General features: G+C 43.0%; 1 protein-coding gene across 1 annotated transcript in view; it reads left to right on the top strand.

The window, feature by feature from the left end:
* The window catches only part of CHAF1A (chromatin assembly factor 1 subunit A), a 45,040-nt gene that overhangs the window by 2,177 nt on the left and 21,474 nt on the right, over nt 1–21,389 (top strand). Inside the window, 6 exon segments of the mRNA XM_070744285.1 lie at nt 511–565; nt 4,738–5,495; nt 10,810–10,869; nt 18,124–18,365; nt 20,420–20,480; nt 20,606–20,674. Of these exon segments, the coding sequence (XP_070600386.1) occupies nt 517–565; nt 4,738–5,495; nt 10,810–10,869; nt 18,124–18,365; nt 20,420–20,480; nt 20,606–20,674 (1,239 nt within the window). The 5' untranslated portion in view covers nt 511–516.

Raw genomic sequence — 21,389 nt, 5'->3', positions numbered from 1 at the left:
CAGTTATCTGTGTCCTTCTAGATTTGATTTATGCAACAAACTAATGGAAACTGCCTCTTGCATTCTAGGGGAGAATGAGCAAAGGAAGCGGAGATTATTATTATTATTATTATTATTATTATTAATTAGATTTGTATGCTGCCCCTCTCCATAGACTCGGGGAGGCTTGATCCAAGGAAGGGGAGAATAGCTAAATCGGAGGTGGGGAGACCTTATGGAAATGCTGCACCCCAGGGGTTCCTACAATGCTTTCAGGCATGACTTGCAAATTGCAGTGGTGGCTTAAACTAAATCCAAGCGAGGTAGAGTGCCTGATATGTTAGATGAATGGGAAACAGAAACTAAACATTGTGTGTATGTGTAGTTGAATGATAGGGGGGATTGGGTATGGGTGGATAGAACTTGAATGGTCACACGAAAGATTGGATGAAGGCCAATGTTAATAATGGGAGGTGATCAATATTTGTTTTGAATATCTACGGAAATTTAATTATTATCTGCCTTTGCTAGGCAACTATGGAGTGTCGAAATAAAACAGGAGTTCCAGCCCGGAAACTAATCCAAGGTAACTTTTCTCTTCAAATATATAACCTGCCTTTTTAACTTCTGTTTAGTCTGGAGGACAGAAGGAAAAGGGGGGACATGATCGAAACATTTAAATATGTTAAAGGGTTAAATAAGGTCCAGGAGGGAAGTGTTTTTAATAGGAAAGTGAACACAAGAACAAGGGGACACACTCTGAAGTTAGTTGGGGGAAAGATCAAAAGCAACATGAGAAAATATTTGACTGAAAGAGTAGTAGATCCTTGGAACTAACTTCCAGCAGACGTGGTTGGTAAATCCACAGTCACTGAATTTAAACATGCCTGGGATAAACATAGATCCATTGTAAGATAAAATACAAAAAATAGTATAAGGGCAGACTAGATGGACCATGAGGTCTTTTTCTGCCGTCAGTCTTCTATGTTTCTTATGTTTTTGATAGTACTTGGATTTATAATACTATTTGCATTCAATTCTGTCTTTCATAACTTTATTTTTTCATGGAGCTGCAGAAATTAGAGTTCAAGGACCTTGGGGAAGAATGGTTGTCTTTGTATTCTATTGACTTGGTTCACTGGGGAGGAAGATATCAATCCATCTTAGTTTTGTTGCCCTGCAGAGTCCTGGACAGGACAGTGACTTCAGAATATTCCCCTCTATTAAAACCATTAGGGCATCTATGCAGTCAGGAGCCTAGATCTTCTTCAAAACTATACTGTAGGCACCATATTTAATAATGCCTGCGGGCTGCTTCGTATGTCAGTCAAAAGGAAGTAACTACATTGCTTATCATTATGTCTAAATTCAGCTATATTATTTGCCTCTGGTACCTGTGAAAATATGGTGGATACAAAACAACCAAGCTCATAGCCAGTATTGATAGCTTTATTTATTTATTTATTAGATTTGTATGCCGCCCCTCTCCGTAGATTCGGGGCGGCTCACAACAATAACAAGAACAATGTAAGAACAAATCTAATAATTTAAAAAACACTAAAAACCCCATTATTAAAAGCAAACAAACACATAAACATTCCATGTATAAACTGCATAGGCCCGGGGGAGATGTGTCAGTTCCCCCATGCCTGATGGCAGAGATGGGTCTTAAGAACTTTACGAAAGGCAAGGAGGGTGGGGGCAGTTCTAATCTCCGGGGGGAGCTGGTTCCAGAGGGTCGGGGCCGCCACAGAGAAGGCTCTTCTGGGTCCCGCCAAACAACATTGTTTACTCAACGGGACCCGGAGAAGGCCAACTCTTGAATTTGTCAAAATTCCCATTTGGAGATAAATTAACAGCATTATCTGTCTCTTAATAGTAATACATTTAATTGTCAAATAAAGTTTGGATATATTTGCGTGGCTATTAATAGATTTCTTGCAGAGATGAAAGGCAAAACACAACATACCTCAAACATTCAGCAATATTTCCTTCTAACAGAATCAAACAATTATTTCAGAATGAGAAACTATAGTAGAGTCTCGCTTTGTTAAAATTAAATCGTGTTCCCAAAGGCTCTGCTGACTTGAAAGATGCACGAGCTCTCAAAAAAGGGACTTCCTTTTGTCCCCAATTTTCTATGTTTCAAACCAAAAGTCCTTTTCACCGAGCATCTTCCCACCACACTCTGCAGGGCAGATGCTGGGGAAAGCCCAGTGTGATATTTCTCCCACTCATGTTCCTTAGCAACTGCTACCAAGAAGCTTTAATGACTCCTATACAGATGATTATGTGTATCCACCATCCTTCAACCTCTTTGTTTTCCATCCCAGCGACCAGTTAGGTACCACAGAGTGGGCCTTCTCCGGGTCCCGTCAACTAAACAATGTCGCTTGGCGGGACCTAGGGGAGGAGCCTTCTCTGTGGCGGCCCCGGCCCTCTGGAACCAACTCCCCCCAGAGATTAGAATTGCCCCCACCCTCCTTGCCTTTCGTAAGCTGCTTAAAACCCACCTCTGCCGCCAGGCATGGGGGAACTGAGATACTTTCCCCCCTAGGCCTTTACAATTTTATGCATGGTATGTCTGTATGTATGTTTGGTTTTTATAATAATGGGTTTTTAACTGTTTTTAGTATTGGATTATTATTATATGCTGTTTTATTATTGTTGTTAGCCGCCCCGAGTCTGCGGAGAGGGGCGGCATACACATCCAATAAATTAAATAAATAAATAAATTTGTCTAATCCCACTTCAGAGCTATCCAACTTTCCATTGCTCCATTTGATGGAAGTGAATTCCGTGGTTTAATTATGCCCTACATTTTTTTTAAAAAAAACTTAAGATTCTTTCAGTTTGGTTACTTCGGTTGACTCCAGCTTTGGGTATTTTACCACAGGAAAAAAATGCCCACATTTGAACCACTCCCTAGCCTTACACTATAATTTTTTGTTCCTCATATCCAAATTTAGTTATCTGTGGTCCAGAGTCCACTGATGGGCCGTGATAATACATAAATATTATTGTGAGCCCCCCCCCCCCCGAGTCTGTGGAGAGGGGCGGCATACAAATCTAATAAATTATTATTAATAAAATTATTATTATTATTAGTTGCTGGGCTGACAAGGAATCTGGGGACTGCAGTCTTAACAGTTACTGCAGGCTTATTTTGTTTGTTTGTTTATTTATTTATTTATTTATTTATTGGATTTGTATGCCGCCCCTCTCCACAGACACGGGGCGGCTAACAACAGTAATAAAACAGTATATAACAATAATCCAATACTAAAAACAGTTAAAAACCCATTATATAAAAACCAATCATACATACAGACATACCATGCATAAAATTTTAAAGGCCTAGGGGGAAGTGTATCTCAGTTCTCCCACGCCTGGCGGCAGAGGTGGGTTTTAAGCAGCTTACGAAAGGCAAGGAGGGTGGGGGTAATTCTAATCTCTGGGGGGAGTTGGTTCCAGAGGGCCAGGTGGAGGTCTATCTCCTTGATGAATTATTGGCAGAAAGACAATCAGAGACTTTTGTCAGCCCTCACAAACCAAGGCTGAGTAGTTGGCCTACAGGCAGAATCTTGCCAGATTCTCACAACCATAGATGCATCTGTGAACTGTGAGGGAGGGCCCTCTTCCTGCCTAACAGACTTTTCAAACTTCACTGCCTCATTGCCCGCTGGGAAGCAGCCCCTCCCTCCTGGGACTCCAGACCACACTCCACCACATACACACTGCCATACTAGACACAAAACTATAATTGTTTTAAATGGGAAACCGTTCTCTTGCGAGACTTCCCATCTTTTCTCAATAAATCTTGCTAATGAGAACCCTGAGAGAATAGTGTGTGGGAAAGAATCACCCTCAGCTCCCACAAGAGCCTTGACAATTTAAGTAGCCCCAGACATGGGTGTCGAGCAACCAAAATATTATTTGTGTAAGTGGGAACACAAACAGTCTCAAGGGATTAGGCAACAATTGTTGGTATGTCTCGGTATAGCTAGGCTATGAGACCTTTGACATACACTGAGCAGAGAATTTTAACAGAGTGTGGATGTGGGGTAAAGCCAAAGAAAAGGACACAGACTTAGTTATGCTTTATTATTATTATTATTATTATTACTATTATTATTACTATTATTATTATTATTATTATTATTATTATTATTATTATTATTATTAGATTTGTATGCCGCCCCTCTCCGTAATAAGTACTATTTACATATATACAAAATAGAAACAATCCATAACAAGCACTAAGCCATCCAATATAATAAGCACTAAGCAAATGCACTCCCCCCTCAAGGCAAAGCAAAAGCGAATGAGCGTTAAAGCATCATTGAGGGAAGGAGTACTGGCGCCCTCTTATGGCGAACCAGCCCAAAATATTTAAAGTGATAGTACAAGAGACTACAATAGGTAGTTTACAATGGCAAACCCTAACAACCATGTACCTTGTACTAACGACAATGTTAATTTGTGTTCTTGGAAACATAAAAATATTTATTTAATTTGGAGTTTGGATGTCAGTTGAAAAGGATTTATGTGTAATATCTGCAGGCTTTTTCCGTTGCATTTATTTATTTATTTATTTGTTTATTTATTTGACTTCTGTGCTTCCCAATCCCGAAGGACTCAGTTATAATCTTGATAATCTTTTATTGGATTGTTGCTTTTTATCTGCTGTGGGCTGCCTAGAGCTGCTTACATGTTAAATAACAATAATATAAATTTTTATCGGTCTTATTATTCCAGCTCGACTGCCCTTCAAGCGCTTGAATCCCATACCACAGGAGAAGAACGACACAAACCCCGAAGTTAAAAAAGCCAGGAGCGTGCAGAAGGCCCTCGATCAAAACCCTGACTCGCCGCATCCATTGTCGGACAATGTGGAAAACAATTGCGAGGAAGAAACGGAATCCCCCGTTCCAAAGTTGGTCAACGGCAAGGGTCCCCTAGATAACTTTGTGCAGAAAAGTATAAAAAACGATCAGCCTCGGGTCTTCGTAGACTTGACAGACAACCCTCCTCACAGACTGGAGGAGGACACGGGTCACACTAAGTCCAGCGTCAGAGTAGCATCTTCGGGGGAAGAAACCCCAAAGGAGAAAGAAGAAGGCCAGGCCACCCCCCAAAATTCCTCTCTCAACGCCCAGGAGGTGGATCCCTGCTCAGAAACCACTTCCGATGTAACAGATAAAGAATTACCGAGCCTGGCATCCGCTGGGATAGAAACTAATATTTCCTCGGAGGATAAACCTCAGAATGTCATATTTGAACGGAAAATGCCAGTCGTGGTTCTGGAGGACATCTTGGCCACCCGATCTCCTCAAGCTGCGGCTTTGGAAACGAGCGCAAATTCTGAAAACGAAACCATGGAATCTTGTCCCGAAGAGGACACGCCGTGTACCAATTCCTCCTTAAGTTCTCTCTCTCTCACCAGCTCCCCTGAGTCTCAAGCGGCCAAGGAGCGTAATGTTAACCCACTCGCTGCTTCAACGCCAGTTTGTAAGGTTGGTATCAGCTTTGGGAAAGCTAAATTATGGTTAGTATTATAAGTAGTCCTTCACTTACAACCGTGAACAGTTTAGTGACTGTTCGAAGTTACAGAGGTGCTGAAAAAAGTGACAGCATTCCCATGGTCACATGATCAAAATTCAGAAACTTGGCAATTGACTTATAATTTACGACAGTTGCAGTGCTCCAGGGTTACAGCAGGATTGGGGAAAAAATGACTTACAGCCAGTCCTCACACTTACAACCGCTGCAGCATACAAATCAAATAAATGAATGAATGAGTGAGTGATCAAAATACAGGCGCTTGGCAACCAGCATGTATTTATGATAGTTAGATTGTCCTGGGGTCATGTGAAATGCCGCCTACAAAACTGCAGTGGAGGAGGTGTATTAACGGAGTAGCTGTGTTTGTGTGTCCATTCGCCTTCCGGTCAATGTTGACTCTTGATGGCTGCCTGGATAAGTCTCTGCGGTCTTCTTGGCAAAATTTCAGAAATGGTTTTCCACTTCCTACTTCCTAGGGCTGAAAGTGACTGGTCCAAGGTCACTCACCAAGCCAGGATTAGAACTCACAATCTCCTAGTTTCTAGTCTGATGTTTAAACTACTACACTAAACTGGCTCTCGATAGATAGAGCATCAGTATTCATAAAAGAAAAATTAACACAGTAAGTTGACTCCGCTGAGAACAAAAGCTCAAAATCTTCCGTTTCCCTGGAGTAAACCCCAGGGAGTAAACCTGGAGTAAAGTCCCAGTTCCACAGAACTAGCAGTTCCACAGAACAGATACCACGTGGGTGTGATAGGAAGGAAACAATCCAAAGTGAACAGCTTGTGGAGTAGAATTTCCTTGATTACGGCCATTAAAAGCTATAGATACCTTCTAGTGGAATAATGTGACTCGGTCGCTTTTTAAAATTATTTCAGGAAACAATTTGGAAATTCCTTTGTAGGAATGTCTAAGCTACCAGCCAAAAATTAGGTGAAGAGTAAGGGGGTTGTATGTTATAATACAGCTGGATTTGTTTGGGTTTAAGGCCTTGTTGGGCCTTATTATAATATCCACTCTTTCTATAGAGAATTTAGTGATGAGTCAACAGACTGTACCCTCTCTGCAACCAGTCCTTGGCTTATGACCACAATTGAGCCTGAAAATTCTGTTGTTAAGCAAGACAGTTCGGTGCCTCATTTTACAACATTGTTTTGTGACAGTTAAGATTAAGATTTATTAGATTTGGATGCCGCCCCTCTCCGAAGATTCGTTAAGTTAAGTGAATCTGTGTGGTTGTTAAGTGAATCATGTGATCATTAAGCGAATCTGGTTTCCCCCATTGTCATTGCTTGTCAGAAGCCGGCTGGGAAATGGTGATCACGTGACCCTGGGACAGGGCAACTGTCATGAGTACATGCCAGTTGCCAAACTTTCGAATTCTAAATGCATGACCATGGAGGTTAAATATGAAAAATGGTCCTGTCACTTTTTCCACTGCTGTTATAACTTCAAATGATCATGAAATGAATGGTTGCAAGTTGAGGACTGTGGAAAGCACAAAGTGCGGTTACTAAATGTATAGTGTGAAATGAAATTTACATAGAAGACATCTTACTTCTGACTAGGGTACATCTGTGGGTGCAATGTTCTGCAGTGGGTCCAAAGACGGGCTACAAGAATGGTGGAAGGTCTTAAGCATAAAACGTATCAGGAAAGACTTGATGAACTCAATCTGTATAGTCTGGAGGACAGAAGGAAAAGGGGGGACAAGATCGAAACATCTAAATATGTTAAAGGGTTAAATAAGGTTCGGAGGGGGAGTATTTTTAACAGGAAAATGAACACAAGAACAAGGGGACACAATCCAAGGTTTGTTGGAGGAAAGATCAAAAGCAAATCCACAGTAACTGAATTTAAACATGCCTGGGATAAACATATATTCATCCTAAAATAAAATACAGGAAATAATATAAGGGCAGACTAGATGGACCAGGAGGCCTTTTTCTGCCGTCAAACGGTTTCTATGTAACGTTAAAACCATATTTTTTGCTTCTTAAAATCTCCCTATATCAGAAACATGCAAAGGATTGAAAATTACGTTCCCTAGCTTAACTCCTTAAGCAAATAGGCAGCTGGATCCACTGTATGTGAACCAAAGTTCACTCACTGCTGACTTAGTTTGTTGGATAAATTGGTGTGTTGCGTGTCAACTTCTCCAAAGTGTTCCTCTATTTCTCTCTCTCTCTTCTCTCTCTCTCTGTGTATGCCTATGTTTTTAAAAACTTCTCTGTTTTGTTGTTATTGAGTCTCTGAACTGCCTGCGTAATGTGGCATGTCACCCATAGTATATGTGTGTGGTTTTGTTTTGTTTACAATATCTATTATGTCATTAAATTCTCCAGTCAATACTTAAAATGCCCTGTATTTATTTGTGGGAAGTAGTTTATTCATTGGGATTCATTTGTTGCTTTTCCTTAGCTGGGAACAAAGTCCTGAATTATTCTGTTGGCCAAAACTTAGTCAACTGGCAAGTCCTGGTTTCTTGATTTCAAATAAGAATGGGAAAGTCTTGGAGAGAAGCCGTGGTGCCAGTACAATTTGCAGTTGTGGCAATTGTGAGTTGGTTTACTGCCTAGTTTTGTTGTTGTTCAACTCACGGACTGGAATTAACAACCTTCATTGAAAGAATTGGAGAAGATTCTTTCTTTGGTATAAATTCAGATACTTTATACTTTGGTTTAAATTCAAATTTTGAGAGCAGCATAGAACTAACCCAACACAGGTTGTGTTGGGTTACTTCTCTGCTGCTCCCAAAATATACCTCTTACTGGCCCCATTTAAAGTTATTTATTTATTTATTCATTTATTCATTTGTCCAATACACAAATACATAGGAAGAAAAATAGACACGTAGTAATATATATATAAGGGTAAAAGTGAACTTATAGGAGAGGATATATGACAGATATATGGAGAGTCTAAGGGAGAAGTGTTGGGGGTTAGGGGTTGACACAATTGAGTCCGGTAATGAGTTCCACGCTTCGATAACTCAATTGTTGAAATCATATTTTTTACAGTCAAGTTTGGAGCGGTTCGCATTACGTTTGAATCTGTTGCGTGCTCTTGTGTTGTTGCGGTTGAAGCTGAAGTAGTCATTGACCGGTAGGACGTTGCAGCATATGATCTTGTGGGCAATACTCAAATTGTGTTTTAGGCGTCGTAGTTCTAGGCTTTCTAGGCCCAGGATTGATAGTCTATTTTCATAGGATATTCTGTTTCGAGTGGAGGAGTGAAGGGCTCTTCTGACGAAAGGTTTCAATTTAAAAGGTATGTTTTCTCATGTTCATCCTATCCAACTAGAATTGGGAGGCAGGGTTAATGTTTCATTCAAAAGAGAGCCAGATTAGCAATCCCGAAATGTTGCAGAATATGATTCTCCATCCTTTCATCACCCTGCAAAACATTCCAATTTAAACCCTATTGCAAATAAATATTTTTAGTTTGCCTGTTTGCCATAATGATGAAATGAAACTTGTATTTATTCATATAGATTTTATTCAGATTCACTTTGCAGCTTATGACTGTTATAAAAATGGTTGTAAGCTTGAATCCAGTCAGTTGGTATCTCAACTTATGATCCCAACATCTTATGATGAAAAGTCCAGGGTCCATTGTAGACTCCCTGTAGCTGCTAAATAAGAATTATGAGAGATGTAGTCCCAGCCCATCTCTGATTGAGGGGTCTTTTAGTTTTTCTTACACATGTTTGCAGGGGTGGCATTCATTGCAGACTTCATATGTCAAAGTTGCTTTTTTAAAATCATCTTACCTAAAATTCAGGCGGTTTTTATGTTAGCATTTCTGAAGATAGGTAGAAAATGGTGGGTCTGACCTCACCTGACTACCCTCAGTGTTTCTCTGTGCTTCCTCTGTTTTCTTAAAATACAAATGAGGAATTCAGAAGACTGCATTATGTCATAATACATCTGTCCATCTTTAAACGTGCCAACAATGACTCTTTAGTCTGACTGACCCTTCATGTTAAACCAGGGGTTCCCAATCCCTGGGCCATGGCCCACTACCTCCCGTGGCCTGTTGGGAATTGGGCTGTGTAGGCAGTTGGCCAGAGTGTGTGCAAAAATGCAGCTTGAATGGTGGGCCAACAGGCAATTGCATGTATGTCGTTTGGCGGGGCCCAGGGGAAGAGCCTTCTCTGTGGCGGCCCCGGCCTTCTGGAATCAACTCCCCCCCCTCCGGAGATTAGAACTGCCCCCACCCTCCTTGTCTTTCATAAATTACTCAAGACCCACCTATATCACCAGGCATGGGGGAACTGAGACACCTTCCCCAAGCTTTTATATTTTATGTTTGGTATGATGTGTTGTTTGGTTTTAAATGATAGGGTTTTATATGTCTTTTTTCTCTTTTAATATTAGATTTATTCCACTGTAACATTGTTTTTATTATTGTTGTGAGACGCCCCGAGTCTTCGGAGAGGGGCGGCATACAAATCTAATAAATTATTATTAATTATTATTATTATTATTAATTATGCCAGCCCACCACTTGCACAAGGGCTGTGTGCGTGCACACTGGCACACCACGTGGCCCAGTTCCTCTCCCCTCCACCCTCCAGGCAAGCTGCAAAGTTTGGAGATGGTTGTGGGGAGCCACAATTCCCTTAATTATGGTTTGTTGAATTACGCTATAAGTTACAGCTTGGAGAAGGGCAGGCCTTCCATGAACCCCAGATACCCCATTATAATTTGTGCTCTGTATATTCCTATTATTATTATTATTATTATTATTATTATTATTATTATTTTGAATTTTCAAAAATTTTACAAACAGACATAAGAACAAAAAATAATAAAATAAACACATACAACAGGGGAAAAAAGCCAATACAGTACAATACAGGTAATACGAATAATGTAAAGGGAAAAAAATGCATATAACTATTATTTACAACTCACTGATATTCACTTCTTTGCATCAGCATAATATTTTTATAATTGTTTGTACAAATATATGGTTTACATATGTATAGATATATATGTAAACCATATAGTCTGCGGAGACGGGCGGCATACAAATCCAATAAATAAATAAAGTAAATAAATTCACAGTTGCAGTCTTTTACATATTATCATAATTTTATTGTTTATAAGTTTATTTAAAAAATTCTTTTCAAGACACATGTACAGTTTCTCCCATATAATGTCTATTTCTTTCTCTTGCTCTGTATTCCAAGTCCTTGTTTCAATTGCTTTTAAAGAAATGTTGAGGGCATAACCTGCGTCACCTTTCCTATTTCAGGCTTCTACACCAAAGCTCCATCAAAGTTCTGAGGAGAAGGAGAAACTCAAGCTACAGAGGGTGAGATGATTCCACTGAGTAACTGAATTTACTTGCTGGAAAGTGAAAGTGGTGTGGAACACAGTGATAAATGGTTTTAATGACAGTATTTCTTTGGTCAGGCCAAGCAGCCTGAGGTTTTGTTTTTTTTAAATAAAACTTTCCCGTGAAAGCCCATTAAAATTTGAGCTACTTTAATTACCTGTCATCATCCTGGAGAATAATTATCTCTGGTTGCTAAGAAATGATGACACATCACCAGTGACTTTATCACTCTGGCTGTTCAAGGACAGAAGCCCGAGAAATTCTGCCGCACAAATCCCAGTGACCGGTCAGGTCCCACAGAGTTGGCCTTCTCCAGGTCCCATCAACCAGACAATGTCATTTGGCGGGACCTAGGGGAAGAGCCTTCTCTGTGGGGGCCCTGGCTCTCTGGAATCAGCTCCCTCCAGAGATTCGCACTGCCCCCATACTCCTCGCCTTCCGCAAGAGTCTCAAGACTCACTTATGTCTCCAGGCATGGGGCAATTAGATCTAGACCCCCCCTGACCAATAAACATGAGGACTGGTTGTGATTGAATTGGTTGATTGATTTTAATATACAGTGATACCTCGTCATACAAACTTTTCGAGATACAAACCTGGGGTTTAAGGTTTTTTTTGCCTCTTCTTACAAACTATTTTCACCTTACAAACCCACCGCCACCGCTGGGATGCCCCGCCTTCGGACTTCCGTTGCCACCGAAGCGCCTGTTTTTGCACTGCTGGGATTCCCCTGAGGCTCCCCTCCATGGGAAACCACCACCTCCAGACTTCCGTGTTTTTGTGATGCTGCAGGGGAATCCCAGCAGCGCAAAAATGGGCACTTTGCTGGCAACGGAAATCCGGAGGTGGGGTTTCCCATGGAGGGGACCCTCAGGGGAATCCCAGCAGTGCAAAAACAGGCGCTTCGGCTGGCAAAAGGGGTGAATTTTGGGCTTGCACACATTAATCGCTTTTCCATTGATTCCTATGGGAAACATTGCTTCATCTTACAAACTTTTCACCTTAAGAATATCGTCCCAGAACCAATTAAGTTTGTAAGACAAGGTATCACTGTATTGGGTTTTTAGCTTGTAGTTTTTTAACTAATTAGATTTGTTTTGTACACACTGTTTTATATTGTTTCTTGTGAGCAGCCCCGAGTCTTAGGAGAAGAGCAGCATATAAATCTAATAAATAAATGCCTTAAAGAGTAACGAGATTTTCTACTTTTTTGAGGTTTGAAGTGGTGGCTTCACAATGTTTTTCATGCACGCACTTCCCTAACAAATTGTAAATTTTTCTCCACTGAAACAGCTCAGCAGAGCTGTAGTCAGAGGCCGGAAAAGATTTAAATTCCAGAGAAGACAATATTAAATCAGATGAGAATGTGGTCTGGATTAAATGTCCTCTTCCACCATCCCATATCTTCCAGATGTTTATGGCTAAAAATGCTACTTTGAAAGTGCCAGTTTACAGGGTGCGTTCCAAAAGTAATGCAGTTGAATTCCCCGTGCCTCTGCTATTGGTCGGAGTGGGATCGAAGCACTTGGTAGGGGAGGGGGGGGACACAATAAGCTTTTCCGCGAAACCAGTCTCAGTGCTCTCCAAGCTGTGGAAGTAGCAGGACATCATTTATTGTAAACCTCTGCGCGCCGACCGTGTCACGAAAAGACCAACCGAGCAGAAATTTCAAGTGAATTTTTGCAACACATAGAAATTGAACCTGATTATTTGGACAACGTCATCACTGGTGATGAAATCTGGGTTTTTGAATACGACCCAGAAACAAAACGCCGAAGCTCTGAGTGGCACACCGACCAGTCCCCCAATCCCCAAAAGGCAAGAATGAGCCAATCAAAAGTGAAAACAATGCTCATTGTCTTTTTTGACAGTAAAGGAGTTTGTTCCTCAAGGACAGACAGTTAACGCTGCCTACTACGTGGATGTGCTGAAATGGCTCCAAAAAAGGGTCCTCAGGACGAGAAAAGACATCTCCACTCCCTGGCAACTCCATCACGACAACGCGCCTTGCCACAACACGCTACAAGTCCGCGTGTTTCTGGCCAAACACCAGGTGCCAACGCTGCCCCACCCCCCTATAGTCCTGACGTTGCCCCAGCAGACTTCTTTTTCTTCCCTCGGATTAAGGCAGCCCTGAAAGGAACCCCATTTTTCGTCCATAGAAGAGATCCAATCAGCCGTGACGAAGACCTTGCGAGAGGTCCCTGAAGACGCCTTCCAGGGCGCTTACCGGTCATGGCAGAGTCGCTGGAAAAAAATGTGTAGAGGCCCAAGGACAGTACTTTGAAGAATTTTAAGTGTTTGCAAATGTGTTCAATAAACTTTAAAAAAAATAATTGCACTACTTTTAGAACGCACCCTGTGTATAATCAAAGATGTTGTTTTGATACAGTTGTTCCTGGACTTGGCTATATCCAGGAACAAGTGAGGCATGACTGTTTTAGTCTGTTTGGAGGTTGAAGATTGATTGGATAATATAATTTCCAATCAAAGCAAGGCACCTCTTAAACTGACTACAGTGGTGCCTCTACTTAAGAACTTAATTTGTTCTGTGACCAAGTTCTTAAGTAGAAAAGTCCTTAAGTAGAAGCAATTTTTCCCATAGGAATCAATGTAAAAGCAAATAATGCCTGCAAACCCATTAGGAAAGAAATAAAAGCTTGGAATTTGGGTGGGAGGAGGAGGAGGAAGAAGAGGAGCAGGACAGCTGCTGCCGAAGGAAGAAGGGGAGGTGAGGGTAATCAAAAAAATCCAAAACTTTAAGGCTTAAAAAAAAGAGAGAGAGGTGGCAAGGAGGAGCACATGCCCCCCATACACTGCGGCAGAGAGAGAAACCCATGCAGGTGGGAGGGGGGAGCCTCCTGCTCCTTTGACCAAAAGGCGGCTGCTTCTGCTGCTACCTGCTTCCTCTTCCTTCCCATGCTGAAGGGCTCCCCTCTCCTCTCGCTCGCTCGCTTTGTAGCTGGTGCCTTTCCTTCATTGTGGTGACTCCTCAGTTTGGCTGAAGCCAAGTTAATCTGGCCGGGGCGAAGCGCCCCCTTTTGCTTTTCTGTGCCCAGATGCTCCGGGGGGCAACCTCGCATTGGGTGTGTGGGAGGCAGCGCGAGGGAGTCACCACAGCGAAGTGGTTTATTCCCTCTCCAAGCGCCCAGAGAAAGGAAAACGCTTCGTTCGCTCTCAACTGACCAAGCCTCCTTATGCGCCATTGAAAGTTTCCTCTGGCAGCCCAGAAAAGCCCGAGATGGCCGGGATTAAAGGGGGAGCGGCAGGCAACTGGCCGGGCCTTTGTACCACTCTCAAATTTCCTGGGAAATTTTTCTGGGCTCGGGTTCTTAAGTAGAAAATGGTCCTTGAGAAGAGGCAAAAAAAATCTTGAACACCCGGTTCTTATGTAAAAACGTTCTTAAGTAGAGGCATTCTTAGGTAGAGGTACCACTGTACAGTAATACCTCATGATACGAACTTAATTGGTGCAAGGAGGAGGTTCGTAAGACGAAAAGTTCATAAGACGAAACATTGTTTCCCATAGGAAACAATGTAAAGTCAATTAATCCGTGCAACCAAAAAAACCCCCGCAAAAAAACGGCTTTCCGGCTGTTTTAAAAGGTTCGGGGGGGTGCTGGCAAGCCCCCCAGGCCGGCTGCGACCTTTTAAAACACCCGCGCCGCTTCCCATCTGTCTCCTGAAGCCGAACGGCAAAGCCAAACTTCCGTGTTCGGCTTCAGGAGACAGATGGGAAGCGGCGCGGGTGTTTTAAAAGGTCGCAGCTGGCCTGGGGGGCTTGCCAGGAACCTCCCGAACCGAACCCGGGGTTCAGCCAAATTTTGCCTCTTCTTACGAACTTTGTTCGAGTTACGAACCGGCGTTCGGGAGGCTTCTGGGAAGCCCCGCCGCCCGGCTGTTACCTTTTAAAACAGCTGCACGGCTTCCCAGCAGTCTCCGAACGCGAAAATAACTCATAACTCGAAAAAAGTTCGTAAGAAGAGGCAAAATTTTGCTGAACCCGGGTTCGTATCACGAGTTGTTCGTAAGACGAGGGGTTCGTATCTTGAGGTACCACTGTACTTCCATTAAAGAACATACAGTGATACCTTGTCTTATGAACCCATCCTCATACGAACCTGGTGCTTATGATTTTTTTGCCTCTTTTTCCGAACTATTTTCACCTTATGGACCCAAGCCGCCGCTGCTGGGACGTCCCGTCTTTGGGCTTCCGTTGTCAGCCGAAGTGTGGGGATTCCCCTGAGGCTCCCCTCGCTGGGATTCAAAACAGTGCGAGCAAAAATGGAGGGATTGCATCCCAGCGAGGGGAGCCTCAGGGGAATCCCCACACTTTGGCTGACAACTGAAGTCCGGAAGCGGGGATTCCCAGAGGCGCAAGGTAAAAGGGGTGACTTTGGGGATGGGGTTGCACGTATTATTTGCTTTTACCTTGATTCCTAAGGGTAAAATTGCTTCGTCTTATGAACTTTTCATCTTACGAACCGGGTCACAGAACGAATTAAGTTCGTAATACGAGGTATCACTGTATGTTGTTTCGATTTGAAAGCATTGTTGGATCTCTCGCTAGAAATGGAAATAAATTAACATTTAATTTGGTGATTTGTACTGTTTAGGAACATAGAAATATTGTATCTTGTTCATTTAGAATAAGAGATCAGTGTACTGTATTTTACAGTGATCCCCCGATTATCGCGAGGGTTCCGTTCCAAGACCCCTCGCGATAATCGATAACTCGTGATGTAGCGGCACGGAAGTAAAAACACCATCTGCGCATGCGCGCCCCTTTTTCCATGGCCGCACATGCGCAGATGGTGGAGTTTGCGTGTGGGCGGCGGGGAAGACCCTTCGGCCGCCCAACAGCTGATCTGCTCCGCAGCGCGGCAGCAGCGAGGAGCCTCCTCGCTGCTGCCGCGCTGCGGAGCAGATCAGCTGTTGGGCGGCCGAAGGAACCTTCCCTGGGTCTTCCCGCCGCCCAGGCAAAGGGGAAACCCCAAGATTGCTTGCCGCTTGCCAGTCACCCGCTCGCCCGGCCGCTCGCTTGCCGCTTGCCCGTCACCCGTCCGCCCGGCTGCTCGCTTGCCGCTCGAGAGCAAGAGGGGGAGAGATAGAGAAAGAGAGAGAAGGAAAGAAAGAGATGAGAGAGGGAGGAAGAGAGTGTGAGAGAGGAAGAAGCAAGATAGAGAAAGAGAGAGAGAAAGATGAGAAAGGAAGGGAGTGACGTCATCGGGTGGAAAAATCGCGATATAGCCTTTCGCAATGATCGGGATCGCGAAACTCGGGGGATCACTGTATATCTATATCTGTACCAGTGAAGAGGTACCAAAATTTTTACTACCACACTGTGGGCATGGCTTATGCAGGATGCCCTGTATTTTCTTTCAACATCTTTCAGTGCAAATTGGGTGCTCTGGGGTGGAGCTCCATTTTCACTACCCCACTGCGTCCCCCCACTCCCCCAATCTAGGCAGTAGCCCAGCCCTGATCTGTACCAAACAAAGTTGGGAATTATTGTTTCTTGCCTTTTTATTTTTTCCTTCTTTTGCACTCCTGATTTTGCTTATTTAATTTTTAATCTCTGTTTTGCTTTTTGTATTTTACCCCTTGCTGAAAGTTAATATTTTTTTTAAAGCAAAAATTTCCTCTTCTTGAGGAAACTATAGGAGCAATTATTTGAGAAGTAAGGGGTTGGAAAGACAGGTTGAAATGAGCTTCAGAATCCTGTGAAAACTTCCTCCTAGATTAATATATTTAAGAATATATTTAGTGCCAAGGAAGATGAGTATTGGCAGTATATCAGACCATGAAATAAAATTGATAACCACTTTTAAGTTACTTGTTTCTTTGTTTCAATACTAATAAAGTGACAATGTTGTTCTGAGTCTTTCCCAACTTCAAGCTACAGTTGCCATATTATTTCCCATAGCTATAAAAACTGATTCTTTTTTTTTTTTTAAAGTAGCAAACTAGGAAAGGATTTCAGGGTGGCAACTGTGACAATACTTATTTCAAGGTCTCCCAGCGTTAGCAGAATTTCATTTTAATTTTGAAGGACAGATAATTTTAAGAAGAGGACAGAAAGAATAGCCTATGCAGATTGTTGCGTGAGTTTAAACCTTTCATTGGGTTATGGTATAGGACAGGCAGAGGTGGACTGCTAAGGTGGAACGGTGACCTGTGCTTGCCCCCGGGGCTCTGAGTGCCAGCGGAGTCCAGCGCAATTCTGCTACTGCACCTAGGCCGGTAGCAAAATCGCGTGCGGAGATGCGTGTCCACGTGCGATTTCGCTACCTGCCCAGGTACAGTAGCAGAATTGCGCTGGACTCCGCTAACACTCAGCCCCGGGGGCGAGTACACATCACCGTTCCACCTCTGGAAACAACTTGACTTAACATTCACAATCCAGAATTTCGCTAAGCAAGGCAGTTATAAGTCAAGTCACGCTCAGTTTTATGACTTGCTATAAGTCTTGGGACTGGTTGGCTGCATAGCTAGAGGTATAACAAGTAGGAAGAGGGAGATTGTGATCCCCTTATATAGAGCGCTGGTGAGACCACATTTGGAATCCTGTGTTCAGTTCTGGAGAGCTCACCTACAAAAAGATATTGACAAAATTGAACGGGTCCAAAGACGGGCTACAAGAATGGTGGAAGGTCTTAAGCATAAAACGTATCAGGAAAGACTTCATGGACTCAATCTGTATAGTCTGGAGGACAGAAGGGAAAGGGAGGACATGATCAAAACATTTAAATATGTTAAAGGGTTAAATAAGGTCCAGGAGGGAAGTGTTTTTAATAGGAAAGTGAACACAAGAACAAGGGGACACAATCTGAAGTTAGTTGGGGGAAAGATCAAAAGCAACATGAGAAAATATTATTTTACTGAAAGAGTAGTAGATCCTTGGAACAAACTTCCAGCAGACGTGGTAGATCAATCCACAGTAACTGAATTTAAACATGCCTGGGAGAAACATATATCCATCCTAAGATAAAATACAAAAATAGTATAAGGGCAGACTAGATGGACCAGGAGGTCTTTTCCTGCCGTCAGTCTTCTATGTTTCTATGGGGATGTCACATTTTCCAGTGCAGTTGTATCTTCAATCAGCCGTTAAACGAATGGTTGTAGTTCAAGGCAACCTGTTACCCGTTAACACACATTGCACTGGTGGACTGTTGGGATACGGCAGGGTCAATAACTCCCTCTCTGGTCTCTCTTTTTTTATTAAAGGACCAAGTGCGTGCAGAAAAACTTCAGAAGCTGGAAGCTTCACGGGAGGAGAAGAGACAGCTGAAGAAGGAAGCCCAGGCTGCGAAGGAACGTGCCCGAGAGGAGGCGAAGAGGAAGAAAGAAGAGGAGAAGGAGCTGAAGGATAAAGAAAGGAGGGAGAAGAAGGAGAAGGACGAAAAAGAGAAAGCTGAGAAGCAGCGCGCAAAAGAAGAAAAACGGAAAGAGAGGCAGGAAGCTCTGGAGTAAGTAAATTGTCACGTGGGATTGTCAATCAACATAGATCTCCCTTGTTCCGATCAGATACGCTCTCGGGATTCTGCTGGCTGGAATTGGTGGCTGTTTGCTCTCGATAGGATGGCATTCCACAGATTGACGGCTTTGCTTTAATGCTGCTAGGAGCATCACTGATGAGGACCAATGATCCCTCTAACGTTAGAAAACAGCACGCGGCAATTGGAAACTGCTGCATGCCGTTCTGTAGTCACACGCACAGGTGCGCAGTCACGCAGCCTCTGATATTAAAAAATGGTGCATGGCAGTTGGAAATTGTTGCGTGCCATTCTCTCATTACGTGTGCGACTGCATAGTCGTGCAGGTTAGAGGGAACATGAGTATTGCCCACAAGATCATATGCTGCAACGTCCTACCGGTCAATGACTACTTCAGCTTCAACCGCAACAACACAAGAGCACGCAACAGATTCAAACTTAATACGAACCGCTCCAAACTTGACTGTAAAAAATATGATTTCAACAATCGAGTTGTCAAAGTGTGGAACTCATTACCGGATTCAATTGTGTCAACCCCTAACCCCCAACACTTCTCCCTTAGACTCTCCACAATTGACCTCTCCAGGTTCCTAAGAGGCCAGTAAGGGGCGTACATAAGTGCACTGGTGTGCCTTTCGTCCCCTGTCCAATTGTCTTTCCTTTCTCTCACCTATCATATATATTCTCTTTCTTTCACATATCCTCTCCTCTAAGTTCACTTTTACCCTCATATATATTACTACATGTCTATTTTTCTTCCTATGTATTTGTGTATTGGACAAATGAATAAATAAAATAAATAAATAAACACTGATGAGGGCCATTCGTTCCTTCCTTCCCTCCCTTCATTACTTCCTTTTTTATTCTTTTTCTTCCCCCCCTCACTTTCATCTTTCTTCCCTCCTTCCATTTCTTCCTTCATTGTTTTCTTTCCTTCTTTCTTTCCTTCCTTCCTTTCCTCCCTCCCTCCCTTCTGTCACAACTGCCATGTTGCTGTGCCAGCCATCCTTCACCAGATGCCAGTCTGCCCTACACAACGGGGAGGGGAGCTACAGCTGGGGTAAAGGGTGTGGGGGAGGCTATCATAGTTATGTATCCCATGAGAGCTGCTGATCTTTCCAAGGTCACATAATGCAACACTGTCCCAGGCCACCAAGCCAGGGATTGTTATCAACCCTGTTACAAAAACAATGTATTGAAATGTAATTGGACAGTAGAGGGAAGTTGGGTGGGGAAGGGAAATGTTAACCAGATGTTTTGGATGTGAAAGCTTAGATTCGGCTTTTGCTTTCACTGTAACCACTTGGCTTTTTAATAAAGTGTACTTTCATTAACAACGAATTCAAGATTTTTTCTTTTCTAACTGACCACGTTGGGATGGCTGACACCCTTCCTTCCTTCCTTCCTTCCTTCCTTCCTTCCTTCCTTCCTTCCTTCCTTCCCTCCCTCCCTCCCTCCCTCCCTCACATCTCACACAAGTTGTGAGGTTTAATCTCTGTTCCATTGCAATTTATTTATTTATTTAATTTTTTTTAATGCCGCCCTTCTCCTTAGACTCAGGGCGGCTTACAACATGTTAGCAATAGCACTTTTTAGCAGAGCCAGCCTATTGCTCACCCACAATCCGGGTTCTCATTTTACCCACCTCGGAAGGATGGAAGGCTGAGTCAACCTTGAGCCGGTGGTGAGATTTGAACCGCTGACCCACAGATCTAGCAGTCAGCTTTAGTGGCCTGCAGTACTGCAATTTTTCTGCCAGTTGTGATGGATATTTTCAAGGCTGCCTCTTGGACCACTATTAATCGTTAAATCGATTTGAATTAGAAAGTCAAATGGAAGCTTTTCCCACAGCAACAACAACAACAAAAGCCTTTAAACAAAAGTTCTGCAAAATATTCTGGGACTGGAATAACCTTACCCAGCGTTTCAGAGTGAGGGGAATATTTGAGTCATGTCTGAATGCTCCTGATGCTTGTGTTTTTGTAAACCAGGATTATATTTTCCTAAACGTGGGCTTTACTTTGTAGGGCAAAATTAGAAGAAAAAAGAAAAAAGGAAGAAGAGAAACGCCTAAAAGAAGAAGAGAAGGTAAAACCAGAAGCCCTTTTCTTTATTCTATTTCAGCAAGAACACAGAGCTCCAAAGAAGCCTTGTTTGCGATGATGTTCTTAATCTAATGGGTTGTAACATCTCTCTTGATGTTCTGATTCTAGCGCCTCAAAGCTGAAAAAGCTGAAATCACCCGGTTCTTTCAAAAACCAAAAACTCCGCCTGCTCCAAAAGTAAGTTTTTTAACCATATTTGTATACAGTGGTACCTTGGTTCTCGACCACAATTTGTTCCAGAAGTGTGGCCGAGAACCGATTTGGTTGAGTACTGAATTAATTTATCCCATAGGAAATAATGGAAATGGATTTAATTGGTTCCCAGCCCCTGTTGACTTGCTGGGAACCAATTAAATCTATTTTCTTTATTTCCTATGGGATAAAAATCTGAGGAGCTCTATCGTCTAACCTCTCCAAGCTGCAGGAAGGGTGGGGGCAGCTGCAATGCCGGCAGCTTTGGGGGGCTCCTGTCCTCAGTGCTTCGTCTTGTGCACCAACTTTCTCCTTCCCGGCGGCAGCGGTGGTGACGGCAGCGGCTTCCCTTCGAGGAGCAGCAGCGCCGGGAACGTCACGTAATGAAGGGAAGCCAGTGGAGCGGCGGCAACTGCTGAGATGGCTCCGGCGGCTTCCCTTCATCACGTGATGTTCCCGGTGCTGCTGCTCCTCGAAGGGAAGCCGTCGCCACCGCTGCCGCTGGGGTTAAGCGGGTGGTAACATTTCGGATAACAAACAAAATTTTCTATGGCTGTTCGGTATCCGAATTTTTGTTCAGATACCGAAGCAAATTTTTGCCAAAAATTTTGTTCAGTATCCGAAATGTACAAAAACCAAGGCATTCGAGAACCGAGGTACCACTGTATTTGTATATGTATATTTGTATACATAAATGTAT

This window comes from Erythrolamprus reginae, chromosome 1, assembly GCF_031021105.1.
Source record: "Erythrolamprus reginae isolate rEryReg1 chromosome 1, rEryReg1.hap1, whole genome shotgun sequence".
Classification (NCBI taxonomy): domain Eukaryota; kingdom Metazoa; phylum Chordata; class Lepidosauria; order Squamata; family Dipsadidae; genus Erythrolamprus; species Erythrolamprus reginae.
The sequence above is the reverse complement of the archived record's forward strand: the minus strand, read 5'-3'. Positions and strand labels throughout refer to the sequence as shown.